This window comes from Miniopterus natalensis, chromosome 3, assembly GCF_054644295.1.
Source record: "Miniopterus natalensis isolate mMinNat1 chromosome 3, mMinNat1.hap1, whole genome shotgun sequence".
Classification (NCBI taxonomy): Eukaryota; Metazoa; Chordata; class Mammalia; order Chiroptera; family Miniopteridae; genus Miniopterus; species Miniopterus natalensis.
The window spans coordinates 50140782-50159518 of NC_142083.1; the positions used below are offsets into that span (position 1 = coordinate 50140782).

The 18737-nt window shown below is 33.3% G+C and overlaps 1 protein-coding gene across 2 annotated transcripts in view; it reads left to right on the plus strand.

Annotated features, from left to right (window-relative positions):
- The window catches only part of SLF1 (SMC5/6 complex localization factor 1), a 60526-nt gene that overhangs the window by 11410 nt on the left and 30379 nt on the right, over nucleotides 1-18737 (plus strand). For both annotated transcript variants that reach the window (XM_087815447.1, XM_087815448.1), the window contains exons 4-11: nucleotides 498-738; nucleotides 5247-5409; nucleotides 10844-10987; nucleotides 12338-12484; nucleotides 13532-13678; nucleotides 15389-15511; nucleotides 16635-16688; nucleotides 17831-17989. In XM_087815447.1, the coding sequence (XP_087671573.1) occupies nucleotides 498-738; nucleotides 5247-5409; nucleotides 10844-10987; nucleotides 12338-12484; nucleotides 13532-13678; nucleotides 15389-15511; nucleotides 16635-16688; nucleotides 17831-17989 (1178 nt within the window). The remainder of the gene's footprint in view (nucleotides 1-497; nucleotides 739-5246; nucleotides 5410-10843; nucleotides 10988-12337; nucleotides 12485-13531; nucleotides 13679-15388; nucleotides 15512-16634; nucleotides 16689-17830; nucleotides 17990-18737) is intronic.

Sequence of the window (18737 nt, forward strand, 5' to 3'; positions counted from 1 at the left end):
TACTCCAATGCATGTTGTTGCCTCCTTTATTTTAAATTAATTGACCCTAAGGGCATGGGTTTCTTTCTGAGCTCTTTGTGTTCTGTTGATCTATGTGTCTGTTTTTATGCCAGTACCATCTGTTTTGATTGCTATAACCTTGTAGTATAATTTGATATCAGGTAGCATGATACCTCCAACTCTTCTTCTTTTTCAAGATCGCTTTGGCTGTTCAGGCTCTTTTGTAGTTCCAAATAAATTTTAGGATTATTTGTTCTAGTTCTATGAAAAGTGACATTGATATTTTGATAGGGATTGCATTGAATCTATAGATGGCTTTGGGTAGTATGGACATTTTAATGATGCTAATTCTTTCTATCCATGAACATAATATATGCTTCCATTTATTTGTGTCTTCTTCAGTTTTCAGAAAGATTAAAGTTTATTTGATATTTGTTTTTTATTATTTAGCACTTAGCAGAACCAAAATTCTTATTGACAGTTTATTTCCTTTTTAGGAAAGTGGGTACTAACTAAGGACTACATAATTCATAGTGCCAAAAGTGGTAGATGGCTTGATGAAACAACTTACGAATGGGGATATAAAATTGAAAAAGATTCCCATTATTCACCTCAAATGCAATCTGCACCTAAAAGATGGCGCGAAGAACTGAAACGCACTGGTGCTCCAGGAGCCTTTCACAGATGGAAAGTTGTCCTCCTTGTTAGAGCTGATAAAAGAAGTGATTCTCTTGTAAGGTAAGATAAGACCTTATAAAAGCTAAAGCAATTAATGAGAAAAGAGTTTTGGTTTGCTTGAATACCTTTCTGTATTTCTTTGCAATTATTAGTTTAGTTTAAATGAGCCATGGTGGTTTACTCTTTGATTTCCTAGTTAAGTCATTCACATTTAAGTGTATGTATTTAATGGAACAAAATGTATTTTATAGTATTGCTTTAAATTATTCTTGTGGTCTTTATTTTACTTTTCATGTTTGTTTGTTTTTCGCTGAGTCAAGCCAAACTTTTTTTTCCCCCCCGGTTTTAAAGCACTTTTAGATTTTTGCAAGTGAGATATTACATTATCCCAAAGCTTTGTTGTGGGTTTATATAGTGCATTCTTCATGGTTCATACTGTTTCCATCATAATTTCATTTTTTAAAACCTTTTATATCATATTTATAAAAAGCTTCTTATTGGGTAACCTAATTCTAAGATTGCCATGACTTTGGGGGGGGGGGGGGCGAGTACAAATACTTCTTTTATTACCTTTTTTATTACCTTTACTGATGAGTTTGGACAAATTTATACATCCAATTTAACACCCACTACAATCAAGATCTGTAACATTTACATTAACGTTGTATTGTGTCCGTGTACATTTAATTCTGCTCCACCAATACTGGACAATCAATGATTTCTTTTTCCATTGTAGATTAGATTTATTTTTTAGAGGTTCATATAAATGTGATCATGTTGTATATATGCTCCTTTGATTTTGAGATTTATCCACCTTGTATGACTCCGCAGTTTATTTTTTGTTGCTGAGTGGTATTTGACTCTGGGTATATCACAATCCATTTTTTCAACCACTGATGGACTTTTGTGGTTTTTTTTGTGTGTTTTCTAATGTGAATAAAGCTGCTATGAACATTTGAGTACAAGTCTTCATGTAGACAAGTTTTCATTTCTCTTCGGTAAATATCCAGGAATGAAATTGCTGGCCCAAATGGAAGTTGTGCATTTAACATTATATGAAAATGCTAAACTGTTTTCCAAAGTAGTTGCACCATTTTACAAACCCACTAGCAATGTATGAGGGTTCCAGTTGCTTTGCAGTTACCTTGGCATTGTTGTGGAAAATCACTTGATCATATTTGTGTGGTCTACTTCTGAACTTCTTATTCTGCTGCATTATCTGTCTCTACCAATAATAGCAATACACTGTTTTAATTACTGTAGCTTTATAGCGAGTCTTTAAATCAGGTAGTATGAATCCTCCAGTTTTGTCTTTTTCAAATTTGTTTTGGTAATTCTTAATGTTTGGGGATGCTGTTATAAATGGATTGGTCTGAAAGTTTTATCTGTTGAGACAATTGGCTTTTCTCCTTTATTCTGTTAAAATGGTAAATTATTTTGTCAATTTTTAAATGTTAAACCAAAGTTGTAATCCTGAGAAAAATTCTACTTTATCATAGTGTATTATTCAATTTTAATAATTGCTGATTCTATTTGCAAATATTTTGTTAAGAATTTTGTTACCTCAACCTGATAAGTGACATCTGTGACAAAATCTAAACTTAAAATCATGGATTTTTTTTCCTCCATAATTGGAAACAAGACAAGCACTCTTACTGTGACCAGTTCTATTCAGCATTTTACTAGAGGTATTAGCCAGTGCAGTAAGGCAAAGAAAGTAAATAAGAGCATAGAGTTGGAAAGAAAAAAATTTAAATAATGGTTTTTATTCTGAAAGTCATGGTCATATACTAAATAATTTACCAGAAAAAGTTATTGTATTAATTAGTGAATTTAGCAAGATCACAGGATAACTCACTATATAAAAATTGTGTTTTTATATGCTAGTGATGAACAATTGAAAATTAAAATTTAAAAAGCAATATGACCTTTGCTCTCTAGTGGTTTATGTGTCCAGATGTGTGTGTGTGTGTGTGTGTATTGTTTATTATTTGTTATCTGTGTTTTTGTTATTTGCTTGGGGTTCTCTGAGCTTCTTGAACATGTGGAGGTTTCTTTTTCCTTATATTAATTATGGAAAATTCTTGGCCATTTTTTTTTTTTTTAATCTTTATTGTTGAAAATATTACTACAGATGCCCTCTTTTTTTCCTCCGTTGCCCCCTTTCCCCCCCCCATCTTCACCACACTATTGTCTGTGTCCACAGGTTATGCATATGTTCTTTGTTTAATCTCTCCCATCCCTCCTTCCTCCACCTTCCCTCTGGGATTCTATTGTGATCTTTTCCTTCTGGAGTGCTATCGCCATATTTTAGACCATGTGGTTCTGTTCTGCAGTTTTTGCATGCTTTGTTCTGTTTTTTTGTTTTTCCATTTTTTTCACTTTGTGTTTCAGTTGTGTAATTTCTATTGCCCTATCGAGTTCAGTTATTCTTTCCTCAGTTGTGTACAGTCTGTTGATAAGACTGTCCAACAAATTCTTCTTTGATATAGTATCTTTTATTTCTACCATTTTTATTGCATTCTCTTTTGAATTCCCCATCTCTTCATATAGATTGCTCACCTTTTTCCTATATCTTTTAACATGTCAGTCACAGTTATTTAAAGTGACTTTCTGATACTTTCAATGTCTGCATCATCTCTCTGTGCTATTTATTCCTTTATCTCTTGATGATTATTTTTTTTCTCTTTTTGTGTATGCCTTGTATTTTTTATTGTATGCATAGACATCACATACAGAAGAAGTAAATAATATTTATATTCAAAAACATATTCTACTTCTTCTGTAAGGCAGTTAGTAGGGGTGGCTGAGTAAATCTTTTCAGTTGGGCTTGTTTTGGGTTTTGTTAATGGTGTATTATACCTTCAATTCATCATTTCAATTTACTCCAGCGGTGGAGTAGTTTCTTTGGGCTTAGTGTGGGGCCTGGGGTTCTGAACGTTTTTTAATTAGTTTTCTTGCTTTACTCTCAGCTTTCAGTAGTCCCTGTACTACCAAAAGGACTCTTAAAAAGGACTCTAAAAGGACTCTCTCTTCCTACTGTTTATCTCTTGCTTGTTACTCATTTCTACAGTGGGGTTAAGGGTGAGTGTATTCTCAGTTTCCCTGGATAAGCTTCATTCTTAAGCATTCTTTGTGTTCTTGGTCCCTGGGGTTGAGACTTTCTCAGTGTTTGTGTCTCAGTCCCCAAAGGGAGCATATTCTTGCCTGGGTAAGAAAGAATTTTTATCCACTATCCAGTATTAGATCTCTGCTTTGTATTGGTGCAGGATCCTAAGACCTAGTGGCATTCCTGCCCCTGCTTCAGGGACAGATGACTTTTGGTTCTATCCCTCAACCAGAAATGGTGGAACTTTTGGGGGGCTGCACAGCAGGTTTTCCTATCCCTCTACAGAGGCAGGTGGGTTTTAGTTCCACTTTTCCAACACAAGCAGTGCACCTTTCTTGGGTTCTGGAGGTAGAAAACTTTATTACCTTACTCAAATGGCTTAAGGCTTTTGCTTATATGAAAGAAGGATCCAGGGAATTGGATCTGGTTTTACATTTATTACTTGGTGGCAGCCAGTCCCAGCTGGCCCACCTGTGCTACCAATGGGGACTCCCTCTGCTACCTGCTCCTACACTTTTTCAAGAGTACTTAATGGAGGTCTGTGTCAAAGAGGTTCCAAGCGATATTGGGCTTTCATTGTATCAGGGGCTCCTAGTTATACTAAGCTGTCATGCTACCTTCACTCAGCGTTAAATTTTTAAAATTTTTCTTGGGCCTTAAATTTTTAAAATTTTTCTTGGTTCTTCCCTGCTTTTTTGACAACCACTTCTCTCCTGCGTCCTGGCAAAAGTGAAATAGTTTGGGTGTCCAATCTCTTCACAAAGCAGCTTATCACTCTATGGAAATTCAATTTCTTGGTTGGCTTGTTACCTCAGTTCTCAGACAGGTTTAGGAAAAATTATGATTTTTGTAGATTTTTTTGGCTTTTTCTTATTGTTAAATGTTAGCAGTGTTCTCTTATAGCTTTCTAAATCCTTAAGCAGAATCAGAACTTTCATGATTTGGGGATGTGTATGTCTCTGTGTGTGTGTGTCTTCTGAATCTAAAGGTAAAGTGTATTTCTTAATGTAGAGTAAAAATTTTTCAAAAGTTTATTATTAGAATTTGACAACTAGTTCCATTTTTTGTGGTTCAGAATTATTTCCTTGGAGGTATATTGCTTTTTGAGGTAGCTACTTCCTTAGATTTCTTTCATTGTTTTTTTGGTTTATTGAGGTGAGTTTTCCTTAATAAGTGAATTAATATTCTTCGTTTTTAAAAGCCTCTCTCATATCAAGAAATTGATAAGTAGAAAGAATAGCCTAATTTCTTAAACATCTGCTCTGAACAACTTATAATTTAAGAAATCATTACAATAGTTATCCTTCATGGCATTCAAATACCCCAAAGGAATTTAACTCCTTTCAGGGAATTGCTCTCCTACTCTAAGGAAGTAATTGATTTAGGCAATTTGACGTAGATAATTGATTTAGACTTATTTTTAAAAAATACTTTCTATACTATTTACATTTTTATTTAGAGTTTTGGAGGCTGGAAAAGCAAGTGTTATTTTACCAAAAAGTTCATCAAGTGGAGTAACTCATGTGATTGCCAGTAATGCAAGAATCAAGGCTGAGCAAGAAAAAGATAACTTTAAGGCTCCATTTTATCCAATTCAGTATCTGGGGGACTTTCTTTTAGAGGTAAGTAAAAGAATAGACATTTTAAAAAGTTTATTTTATAAAATAACAATATAACCCAGCCAGGTGTGGCTCAGTGGTTGAGCATTGACCTAGGATCCAGGAGATTGCGCTTCCATTCCCAGTCCGGGCACACGCCCAGGTTGCGGGCTCAATCCCTAGCACGGGGCATGCAGGAGGCAGCCTATCAATGACAACTCTGTCATCATTCATGTTTCAACTCTCTCTCCCTTTCCCTTCCTCTGTCTCTGAAATCAATAAAGATGTATTTTAGAAAAATAACAATACAGTGATATATAGTAAAATTATGTTCTGAATTTTGAAAATATAATGATTAAAGTAATTAAAAGGACATTTTTAAGGCAGTTGCTCTGTTATTTAAGTATTCAAGAATACTTTTGATAATTCTGAAAGAAGCTTGCTTATTAAATTTAAAATTGTCTTATTTTGAGTTTCTACTTTTGTTTTCAAGTGTTTTAGTAATGTTTACTACAAAATAATTTTAAGCATTTTAATGTAATTATAAATAAAATAGCTGTGAACCTATAGTATCATATGAGAATTTTAGAGTTATTTTATATCATTTGGAAAAGAGGGAGCTACTTCTAAGGATTTAGAAATATTTTCCTGTCCTATTCTACCTCCTTCTTCTCACTTGGTACAAATACTACTACTTAAGTAGTTCAAATGGGAACAACCCTAGAAGAAACCCTCTAGAATTAACCAAAGAAGAATTTTAAAGAAGAGTCACTCAATATATAAGAGAAACCTCAGTATGTCTAAGAACTCAACCTTGATCTTCCAGGAAAAACTGGCTCTTTCTTCAGTGTTTCCCATCTCAATAGATAACATAAGTGTTTATCTAATAACTTATGTTAGAGACTTGAAACCTCCCTTTCTTTTATTCCCCAGTTGTCAGTTACCAAGTCCTATTGATTTTATCTCAAATACCTCTTCAATCAAACTGTTTCTCCTTTTATACTAACTTGCTATTTAGTTTATCCTCTTTACCCTGTGTTCCTGGAGTAGACTCCTAATTAGTCTTCTTATTACTCTACTTTTATACTCTTGTTAATTTCCTATTACTCTTACCTTTTCTTTCTCTAGCCCATGCTACTTCATTCAGAAGGAACAGCTAAAATATTCTTTGACACAATTCTGATCCTGTCACTCTCCTATTTAAAACCCTCCAATGGCTTCCCATTGCCTTAGGATAAACTTCTAAACCTCTAACATGGCTTACAAGTACCCATAGGATTCCTGTCACTCCTGCTTTTTGAATTATATCCTGCTCCACATTTTTCTATGCTCGCTCTACCATAACAAAACTGCCTTCTCCCAATTTCTTAAGAGGCTAAGCTACTTTCTACCTCAGTGTCTTCTCAAAAGATATATTCTCTGACTGGCAAGGTTCTTCCCACTACTCTCCCTGTGCTCATCATTCATGTTCTGGTGATAATGTTACATCTTCAAGGAAGCCTCTTGATCACTATATTAAATTAGCTTCACTTATAATGTGTTCTTAATAGCATTGTTTTACTTTATACTTTTCACCATAATTATAATTAATTAATTGGCTGATTACTTAGCTAATGTCTATTTCCCCATCTAAACCCAAAACACCATGTCATCAACTATAACTTTTCTATAGTTATATCTGAATCATCTTGCATATAGCCTGGCACATGAGTTCTTATTTTATGTTTATTAGGTTAATAGAAAGATTTTGAAAAACCTTTGAATCTTCCAAGACTAGATGTAATATATTATTGTAAAATTATCTTTCCCTACTGAATAGCAGCTTTGTAGATTAGAAATTTACCTTAGTTCAAGGGACGGACCTGCTTGAACTATAGATAATCTTACTACCCTTGAAAGTGATTGGGCTAGGAATGGCCATGTTAACAAGTTCTGATCCACAAGACATGAACACAGGTATATATGAGTTTCTGGGAAGTTATTCTTCGTTTTGAAAAGAGCCACAGGCAGCCTGGTGCCTGCAGGATGTGAAGATGGAAGAATATAACCTAAATTACCACTAGCAGCCATTGTTTGACTATGAGGAGAAGTAGGCTTAGGATGAAACTAATTCTGTAGACAGAAAAGTATAGAGACAGAATCTAGACCCTTGTTGAGATACTTGAGTTACTGGATTAACCAACCCTGAAACCTTAGTGCTACACCATATTGCCATTTTGTGAGGTAGTACATTACCATGTTTAAGTTAGAGTTGGTTTTCTGTTGCAGCCAAAAGCATCTCGATTTACCTATCTGAACAGTTTAAAGGTAGAATTAACTGTCAACACAATGAAAGCCATTCTTAACTACACAGATTAGTAAAAAGTACCTGAATTTTCCTTTTCTATGGAAAGAAATGATTAATGTGTAGTATGTAGTATGTTTTACCCACAATCTTCTTTGCAGTAATCTGAAAACATTCAGATTCAGCTTCTGACATTTTGGAGGGAAGCAATAGTATATCGACTAAAAAGAGCAAATCATCTCTAATTTATCTTTGTTTTTAGAATACATTGTTTTATTAGTTCTGGCTTAGACAGCTGAGAGTTTATTACCATTCATTGAAAATAAGAAAGGCATTTTGTGATCACTTCTGAGGAGAAAATAGTTAACTTCACTTTGATGTCATGCTTTTCTTCTATAACTTTGCATAGAACATACTTACATTATTCATTAGATGGATTCAGAAGTCTTCTCTAAGAATTGCCATTAAAATGACTGAATTAAAAGTAACAATTAAGAAATTTTTAAAACAAACTTTTGTCTAACCTTCTTATACTTTTTGGAAAGCTGCTGAATAACAGAATCAGGAATCTGTTTAGTTCAGGTTTATAGTTATATTGAAGACTTTTGCTGTACCAGGAAGTATGCTATGGACTAGGGAAAATGAGTAAGACCACATGTCAGACTTCAAGTTACTTACTCTTTAGTAGTAAAAACAGAACATAGAAACTGTTAATAATAGTTCAGTGCATGTTGTGCATTGGTAAAATAGTGTACAAGGTACAGGAGTGCAGAGGAACAAATGACTAATGTGTCTCATTTGTTTCACCCAAGGAAGGCTTCACAAAAAGGAGAGCATAGTTAGGAATACTTAAAGCTTCTTTCAATGTCTGCTTAAGAAATAAAATAAAATGTACCACAGAAAAGTCTTAAGGAAATGTATTGGGAGTGAAAAATACACTATTTGAGCCAGATCAACAAATTTGTGACCCAGATTTATAATTTACTACTTCCACGACTATAGGGAAGTTATTTATCTTGTTACCGAATTTCTTCCTTTGTATGTACTTTGTTTGTTGTGGGAATTATTACAGCTATTACTCAGGGCTAATATTTGTTGAGTGATCACTATGCTAAGTATTTTTAATGCTTAATCTTATTTTAAACCTGATGGTTTTGTATGGAATGTATTACAGCCCCCTTTTACAGTTGGTGAAGTGAGGTACAGATTAAGTCATTTGCCCATGATCCCACAACTGTGTCAGATCAAAATTTAAGGCCACATACCCTCTTCTCAAATCTCCCTTTCCTTCTTTCATTTTGGAAATTATTAGGTTTCCTTGATAATCACCTTGTCTCTTTCTGGGTAGTTAAAAATACTTAATGCTGTAAAAAACAATACCATAAAGTAGTAGTTAATCATAGGATTAGTGAGATATCATTTACGAATTAGGGAATAAATACTACTTAAGGACCATTTAGAGCACTCAAAAGAATCTTGTTCTTTATTTGACCTCTTTGGCTCTATCCAGTCTCATGAATTCATTCAAGTTGCATGGCAAATGCCATAGCAAAGGAAGGAATAAGACCTGGAGACCAGAGCATACCTCTATACCTAGTTCAAGACACGAAACCAAATCAAACATCCGAATGAGAAGCCAGGCCAACAGTCATGGCCACACTGCATTGCCTTACTCATAGATAACAGAATAATTTACTGAATCATTAGACTTTGGTCTTCTGTTTTGAACATAACATTATGCCATATAAAATAGACTAGATATGGCCCTTCTTTCCTGGATCATATAGGTGACCAACACCTAACATAGTATCCTAAAAGCACATAGTTGGAACAAAAATATTTATAGAATAAGAAATAAAAAATGAGTACTTACAGGTAAATAAAATAATTGCTATATATTTTATAAGCATAGCCAACTGAAGAGAGTATTGTTAGCTTGGAGAAAATTATATGTTAATTATTTCAAAAGTCTTCCAAATGGAATAGTTTATCAGGTTATGATTTTTAATTAATTTATATAGGGTACTTTCAGTGTACATCCTAATTCACAGATCAGTATATGGCATCTGAAGTGGATACATAAGTAAATATATTCAGGATTAGAAAACATGTTCCTGTCTGGTTACTCATGATAATGGAATGTTCTTTTGTGTGGGCCTGAGGATTCATTCTTCTGTTGTCAACCATGTAAAATTTAAAGCCAGAAACTCACTTGATTCCACTTTAAGTTGTCCACAGCAGAAATTGTTTGTACATTCAGAGTAATTATTTTTCTTGATGCTAGGAATAGGAAGGAAGAGATGTCTTTATTTTTCTTAGTTTTCAATTTCACTTTTCTGAGTAATTGAAGAAATTTAGTCAGCTACTCTCAGGGATTGTTCTTTGTGTGCAGGATTGTAACCTGCTAAAAAGTCTTCATATCCCATATGAACCTTTGTACAAGTGAAAGGCAACCAGTGATCACACCATAGGCCTTACTGCATTTCAGCTTATATCATAATTGTTCCCTAGGAGGACAGGAATTTACTGGTCTCTTTGTGTAGAGGTAGTGAATCTCTGAATACCATTCATAAGTACATTTTGGGAATTTTCACAAACTCATCTTTACTCCCAACTCTTTATTCTACTAAACTTCTAGAATTATGTATATGCAATTTTTTAAAAAATTAGTGGTAGGTGGTTTGTGAAGCAGTTTGGGTTTCTTGGCAAAAGAAATGTTTTTAAAATAGAATTAGGTGAAGGTAATTATTGCTATTCAGGTAAAACCAGAGCTGTGAATTCAGCCATTACTCAGCCTCTTTTCCTCTCTATGTGTGATATAATTGCAAATGAGAAGTCTTATTACTAACTACAATCTGAAAAATTTTTGATGTAGATTTGGACAGACTAGATAAAATAGTTTTGTTAATACATTGTTAGTAGACAAAAAGGCATTAGCTTTTCTTGAGATACACAGAAATCACTTTATTACTCATAACCTTGGTTGTAATGATTTTCTCCCCTGAAAGAATTCACTAGGGTGTAATAATCTTTAACTTGGTAGAGTGCATTTTATCTACTTGTTTGGCTATCAAAGTATTTTGCAATTACAGACCACGTTGAATACCATAAAAAGTACAATTATGTTGAAATTATACTTAATTGATTGCCAAAACCATTTTTACATACATACAGAAAGAAATTCAAAGTGATGAAGATTCCCAAACCAGTTCTGTTTGGACTAACCATAGCAATCAAGAAAAATACAAAGATTTCAGGAAAGATATGGGTTTTCTTGAAATGAAAGATGCCTTTAGAGAGACCATGTGTAGGATCCAGGTAAGACATTATTGGCTAAAAAGTGTATATTTCTGGTTCTTATAGAATTGTTTGAGAGGCAATATATGGTAGAAATAATATGGATTTTGGAATCACAAAGCTGGTATTTGAACCCAGCTGTTTTTTAAAGTCTGTGATTTGAGCATATTAGAATATTACCCTATGTCTCTGTTTTGACATCCTTATTTAAATAATTCATATAGAAACATAGTTCCTAATACATAGTGTATCTTCAACACATGGCAGTTACTTGGAACTCCTCTGTATGTTTAATATAACCCATCTCATAAAGGATTTTTATCAGCAATATGTGTATTCATAATTCATGTTCTAAACTCAAGTATTTTACTGCATATAGAACAATACTTTTTAAATGATACAAATTAATTACATTTTGATTAAAATGGAAAACAAAATCAGGAAGGACTTTGAACTTGAAGCAATGAAAAGTATCTTAAGACAGCATGTATATGTCTCAAGTAAAACTTTTCAAATAGCAAAAACCAAAAAACATGCTTAATTCAATTTCATACTGTTTTATAGAACACTCTTTAGTTGATTTGCCAAATCATTAAATTAGCCTAGTAATTATTATTTCTTATTCTAAACTAAAATGTTTTTAAATGTGACTAGAAATAAATAAATTCTTTTTTTCTGTACCTATCAAAAACTTTACAAAGAGAATTCTAGGAACAATTTGAAACTTCACAAACTAAGAAGTACCTTACAAATGTATATATGGAGCGATTGGATAAAACTTTCTAAGAGCTTAAAATGTTTTTGCAATTTTTTCTGGCTTTTCCAAAGTGTAATTGATATCTGTGTGACTTAGAAGACTACTATTTTCTACTACTATGATTAGCTACATGTACATGGTCTTAATAGACTTTCTGAGTTGATGTGTCTGTTGAAATAGTTATTGTAGACTACATTGTAAATTTTTTTAATTTAGAAGGAATGATGGGAGTTACTAAAATAAATTTAGTTTTTATTTAACATAGAAAAAAGAATTGAGGAGATTTCATGAAAGACATATAGAACTTATTAAAATATATCTATACTGCTTTGGTTCAAGGAAAGTCAGAGAAAAGGGGACCTTGGAGACAGGTTCAGGGGGTTAGCCCGGTACAAGCTGCTGATGCTTATTGCTCTCCTGGTTGCAAGTCTTGTGGGGACTCTTAGAATATAAGAGATACATGCCTGAGAGGGAAGGCCTGGGCATGCTCCCTGGAAGGAGAGGGCACTGAAACCCTATCTTCTTGAGAGGGTTTTTCTGTTGTATCTTGCTTTGGTTGTTTTGAGGTCATAGTTAATCCACAGCCTAACTAAAATATTTTTATAAACATGCAGAAAAAAATGCAAAATCATGATGAAGATGTTAATGGTAGTTCTATTTTTACTGAACATCACAAAAAAGAAAAATTCCGAGAGTCCGGTAAAGATCTGAAACTTATTAAAACAAGAAATGCCTTAGAAAAGCACACATATAGAAATCAGGTAAGATCTTCCAAATTAAAAATAATTTATATTTTACAGATCTTTTCTAACTCTGCCAAATACATTATTTATGAAATTGTTTTAACTTATCTGTACAAGTGTTTATAAAGCATTTGTATACAATTTTTTTGTTTGTTTTTTTAAAAATATATCTTTATTGATTTCAGAGAGAGAAAAGGAGAGGGAGAGAGAGAGATAGAAACATCAGTGATGAGAGAGTCATTGACTGGCTGCCTCCTGCACACACCCTAATGGGGATCGAGACTGCAACCCGGGCATGTGCCCTGACTGGGAATCTAACCCCAATCGCCTGGATCCTAGGTCAACACTCAACCGCTGAGCCACACCCGGCCAGGCTGTGTATACAATTTTTGAAAGAATATATAAATGAATGCTATGTTTCCACCAGCTAGGTTAAGAAATAGAGTATTCTCGGTTTTTTAGGACCCTGTGTGTCCGTGTATTGTTTCCATACTGTGTCCCCTTTTCCTCTTACCTATAGGCAATCTTGGTCTTAGAATTTGTTTGATTTTCTTATTTTTCATAATTAGTTTTATAAGCAATGGAAGTATCCCTAATAAAATGTATTTCTAACAAAGTATCCCTTTAGTTTTGCCTGTTTATGAACTTTTTAAGTTCATGGTAATTTAGTCTTCTATGACTTGCTTTTTTTTGTTGGATTTCTTTTTGTTGGTGTGTGATCTATTGGTTGGTTTTTACAATTATGAACATTTCTGCCATGAGCAGTGTGAACATTTTCATACGTGATTCATGATGCACATGTTCAAGAGTTTCTCTAGCTTAGGATATATTCCTAGGAGTGGAATTCCTGTGCTGGGCATAAGGACTATGCATGTCCAAACTGTACATTCAAAATATGTTACTTATGGAATACCCTTTCCAACAGTGGATGAGATTTCCTGTTGTATTTAACTCTGTTAATTTTAAATGTATTATACTGTTATAAGTCAGACTTGTTTTAAGTTTATTTGGATTTTATAACATATTCATATTGAAACTATTTAATTATGGTCTAAATACATGTAGAAGGAAATCAAGAAAAAGGATGAAGACATTCAAAGGAGTTACACTCGGAGGAAAAAAGGCAAGAAAGAAAAAGAAAGAGATTCCAGGAAGGAAGTCAAACATGACAAAATTAAAAGTACCTTAAGAGAGCACTCATATAGAGATCAGGTAACACTTTGTAAACTAAGCTAAACAGTTTTCATTTTTTTCTGGATCTTCCCTAGTATAATGTAGACATATATAGTCTGATTTTTTTTTAATTTTTAATTTTTTACACTTTATTAAATTTATTGTGGATACAGTGGTTAATATGAACCACATAGGTTTCAGGTGTGGGTTTCTGTGTTAGAAGATCTGTATATTGCTCTGCATGCTCACCACCCAAAGTCATATCTTCTCCCTTCACCGTATATTAAGACCCCTTTTACCCCCCACCCCTTCCCTCTGACAACCACCTCACTGCTGTTTGTGTCCACAAATTTCAGTTTTATATCCCACATGTGAGTGAAATCATATGGTTCTTAGCTTTTTCTTACTAACTTATTTCACTTAGCATAATATATTCTCAAGGTCCCCTCCCCACATTGTTACAAATGGCAGTGTTTCATACTTTCTTTTATGGCTGAGTAGTATTCCATTGTGTATATGCACATCTTCTTTATCCAGTCCTCTACCGCAGGACACTTCGGTTGTTTCCATGTCTTGACCACCATGAATAATGCTTCAGTGAACATAGGGGTGCATGTATCTTTGCAAATACATGTTTTCAAGTTTTTTGGGTAGATACTGAGGAGCAGGATTGCTGGGTCATATGGAAGCTCTACTCTCAATTTTTTGAGGAACCGCCAGACTGCTTTCCATAGTGGCTGTACCAGTCTACATTCCCACCTGCAGTGAATGAGGGTTTTGTTTTCTCCACAACCTCTCCAACACTTGTTATTGCTTGTCTTGTTGATAACAGCCACTCTTAACAGATATGAGGTGGTATCTCATTGTAGTTACGGTTTGCATTTTCCTAATTGCTAATGAGGTTGAACATCTTTTCATATATCTATTGGCTGTTCGTATGATTGCTTGCTGTGTTAAATATAACCTGCACATCTTATGGAAAAAAAACTTCTTGAGTTAATCTTGTATGATAGGCATAATTAACGTTAAAATTGACTTTGGTTAACATTGAAAGTATTTTTACATATATACACAAATAAATTTGACTTAATAATCAGGATATTCAAATACGTTTTGTTTTGCCTGAATGTAACATAAAAGAAAAAGAAACAAATGTTCTGAAAAAAAGAGGTTAAAATTCTTAAAATAAAAAGTACCTTAAGACTACATGTGTTTGTAGTTTGGGTAACATATTCTCGTCTAAAATTAAGTTTTTATCTTTCTCTTTTCTAGTATAATACAGGCCATTTTAATAAGATAGCTAGTCTTTTAAATGGGATCTTTCTTGAGTTACTTTTTCTAGAGTATAACTTTATTTTACAATTTAAACCACAGCATGTTTGTATACTTGTATTTGGGAGGATCTTCAGAGAATGATAAAGGTAAATAAATAATGGATCATGTTTTGCATGAACATGGCAACAAAGAAACAAAAGAGAGGTTCTAGGAAAGATTTGGAATAGGCTAACATGAAAAATGCCTTAAGAAAATACATATGTAAAAATCAGGTAAAACTTTCCAAATCAAGATATTTGCTTTTTTAGAACTTTATTGCATTGTATAATCTTTATATAATATGATTATAAGGATCTTTGCTGTGGTTAACACTCCATGAATGTGTTCTTATATTATATTGTCCATTGTGATACTAATCATTTGCGTTCACACTATCTATAGTATACTGTCTAACATACTTTTCCATGTATGCAGAAAGAAATGAAGATTTCAGTTTTTGCTGATCATGCCAAAGGATCAAAAACCAAGGGTATCAGGACAGATGTGGATCTTGTTGAAATAAAAAATGCTTTACGGAAGCACATATATAGAACTCAGGTAGAGTCCTAAATAATATAGAACTCAGGTAGAGTCCTAAATACTAAAAATTTTGTATAGTTTCCTGTTCTTCTCTGGCATAACCAAAACACAATAATAATAAATGGCTCCTTTTTATGTTTAATATGTCTTAAAATAATTAGTTCATTAATTTGTTGTGAACAGTAAGTATTTGGCCATTTAGTAAATATTCGGAATTCTCTGCTAATACCTCCATAATTACAGATAAATTGTGTATAATAGGGTTTGCTGCTTTTCCCACAGCATCCACTGTTCCCCTCACCCAGGCCTTCACCTGTCCTAGAGGGAGGATTTCTTTAGTCCCCCATCCTGTCTCCTTTCTTTTTCATGAGCCCTCTGTGCAATTCATGGAGAGGATACTGCCATTGAGTACAAACTTCCCTTGTGTCTTTGATTCCCAGGGGGTTCTGTTCTCTCATGAAGCCCTCACTTGAACTTTAGCTGCTGGTAGAAATTTTAGCTGAAATTTTCTTACCCTCTTTAATGGAGGCTTCCTCTTTCTACCATGCTCTGTCTCAGATAAGTTAGTGCTCATGTCCCATGTCCTTAGAGGCTCCTGTCTTCATGTTTCAGTTTAGTTGATTACACTAAGAGGCCTTTATCTGATGGGTTCAAGAAAAAATATGAGTTAGTAAATTTTTTAGCTTTTAATATAATCAGGATATCTCTTTGTGTGTTTGTAGCAGATATTTTTGTAGTTTAACATTTTAAACAAATACAGTTATAGATATTTTAAAACAATAGAGGAAGGTTTACATGCCATTATATAGAAAACATGACTACATATTTTTCTTCTGTGGACCCTTATATGAAATGTTCACCCTATTCATATTTCTAATTATTAAAATCCTGAGAACACTGGACCTCTCCAGGTCTTTAAAGGAAATATGACTTTACCTTTTAAGTTATTTTAATTTAGAAGGAGAAAATAGAGAATGTTCATACTCATCAGAGTACCATTATCCTAAAATGATAGACATCCCTGGCCTGAGCAAACATGACTATCAGAATTTGTGTTGTAAGTTTGACCAACGTTTGTAAGCTGAAATGTATTTTTTACCAAAAAATGTTAAATTTTAATTTTTTGATTGCTGTTTTGTAGACTATCAGATACAACTGCATTAGGATAGATAAACAACCAGTATATAATGTGGAGGTAAGGGGCTTGGAGTTGGGTGGTGACAGGGGCAAATGAAGTTTTGTGTTTTGTTATTTTTAGTTTTTTGATGTAAAGGAATGTGTTGTCTGCACTTCAAAGCTTCCTATTTTTTATTTTATTTTTAATTTATTGATTTTAGAAAGAGAGGGAGGCAGGGTGTAGAGGGGGGAGAGAAACTGATTTGTTGTTCCACTTATTTATGCATTCCTTGGTTGATTCTTGTATGGGCCAAACCCACAACCTTGGTGTATCAAGATGATTCCAGGGCACCTATTAAATTTTAAATGTAGCTTTTCTAATTAGAAATCAACACTAAAAGTACTGTCTGTCAAAGCTTCAAAAAAAATTTTACACTAGGAAAATCTAATAAGAATTAAAAAGTTACCTTGTGCTCATCACAGATGAGTTTTGTATCCCTGTTTTTACATTTTATACCTTTTTTAAATACTAGTTCTAGATTAAAGTTTTAATATATTTACAAATATATGTGTCTTTTATATACTTACTCACTTCCTTAAAATGATTATTTTATTCCATGTAGTCTTTTAGAGTATTTTTGATTCTTGATTCAAAGTAGTTAACTTTTATTGTTGAAAATATTTTGACCAAGGGGAATGTATCCTGAGGAACTCTTAGAACTATATTCATGTGCATCCTCAAGAGTAACTTTATGATATTATAGCAGTTGTTACTTTTGCAAATATTAATGGTGCTTGATGAATTTTAATATACTTAGTATATCTTAGTAGACATAGTTTGCTTATAAGTTTAAAATAAAAAATAATTTTGTACCTGAAGAATTACGTGTAATTGTAGCTATGACTTGGGTTTCCTCATCATCAGCCAGACTTTGCAAATGCCTTTTAAAGTGTTTCTTTTAGAGGCAGTATTTCCCCTTACTATTTAAGGCAACAGAGAATAATAAATAAAGCAATAATATATCTTTTGCAGTGCCTTATAGTTGGAAAACACATTTATATAAATCATCCTTTTTGAACCACATAACAATCCTGTGAAATTGTAGTCAGGACTTATCATCACTTTAAAGATGAGGAAATTAAGGCTCCTTGATAATTCAAGATTTAATCTCAGAATTTTACCCTCATGTTCTTTGAGTCATAGAATCTTCTCTTTCTTAGATTAAAAATGCTGAATTTCCCAGAGGTGTATTAAACTTAATTGAAAGCCTCATAGAAGGCCAGTTTTTTAAAGAAGCAATCGAAGAACTTTCCTCTTTGCAAGCACATTATATCCCTCCTGTATGCCTTCTTCATGCTCTTCTAGAGAACATTCTACAGGTAAGAACAGTCTTTCAAAGAATGTTAAATATGAACATTTTTTTTCATTTCTTGTATGCTTATCACTTATTTTCTTTTCAGTACTTCCCTCGTTTTAAGAGGAAATGCAGTACCCATTTATTACCATTTCTCTTGTTTTTAAACTATTTACTAGGTATTACTCAGAGTTGCTTTTAACTTATTATTTTCTCAGAATTTCCAAGAAAATTTTATCTTGGAAAACAATTTATCTGTTTTTTTTTTTCTTTCCCCATTGCAGTAAGGCATCCAACATGAAATTGGACTACAATGGCCTAGCGTGCCATTTGGTAAACTTCTCCTTTAGTACATTGATAATCATTTTTATTCATAGTATAGATAGACAACATAGTTTTTAAACTGTGAAAACCAATAGGAACAGCTTTTCAAAGGTAGCTTTCTAATCATGTTCATCACCAAGGTGCCAATTTGAAGAAATAACAGGTTTGAGCTATGTCAGACTAATGGTGATAAATAAGAATGTTGCATGAAAAATATCTTACCTTTAGCTCCTTTCAGGTCACATTTGGGAACTCTTAATCTCACTGTAATCATTAATAGTAACATGGGCATTTCATATATGTTAGTTCCAAAAGCTAGGATTATCTAATGTATAGATACATGTTTAGAGTGCACCTGTCTTGGTTGTTGTATTTAATTAGCTAAATATGATACTTCCATCTGATCTTTTGTCCAAACACATTTACTTAGCAAGAAAGCTAGGCCAGGT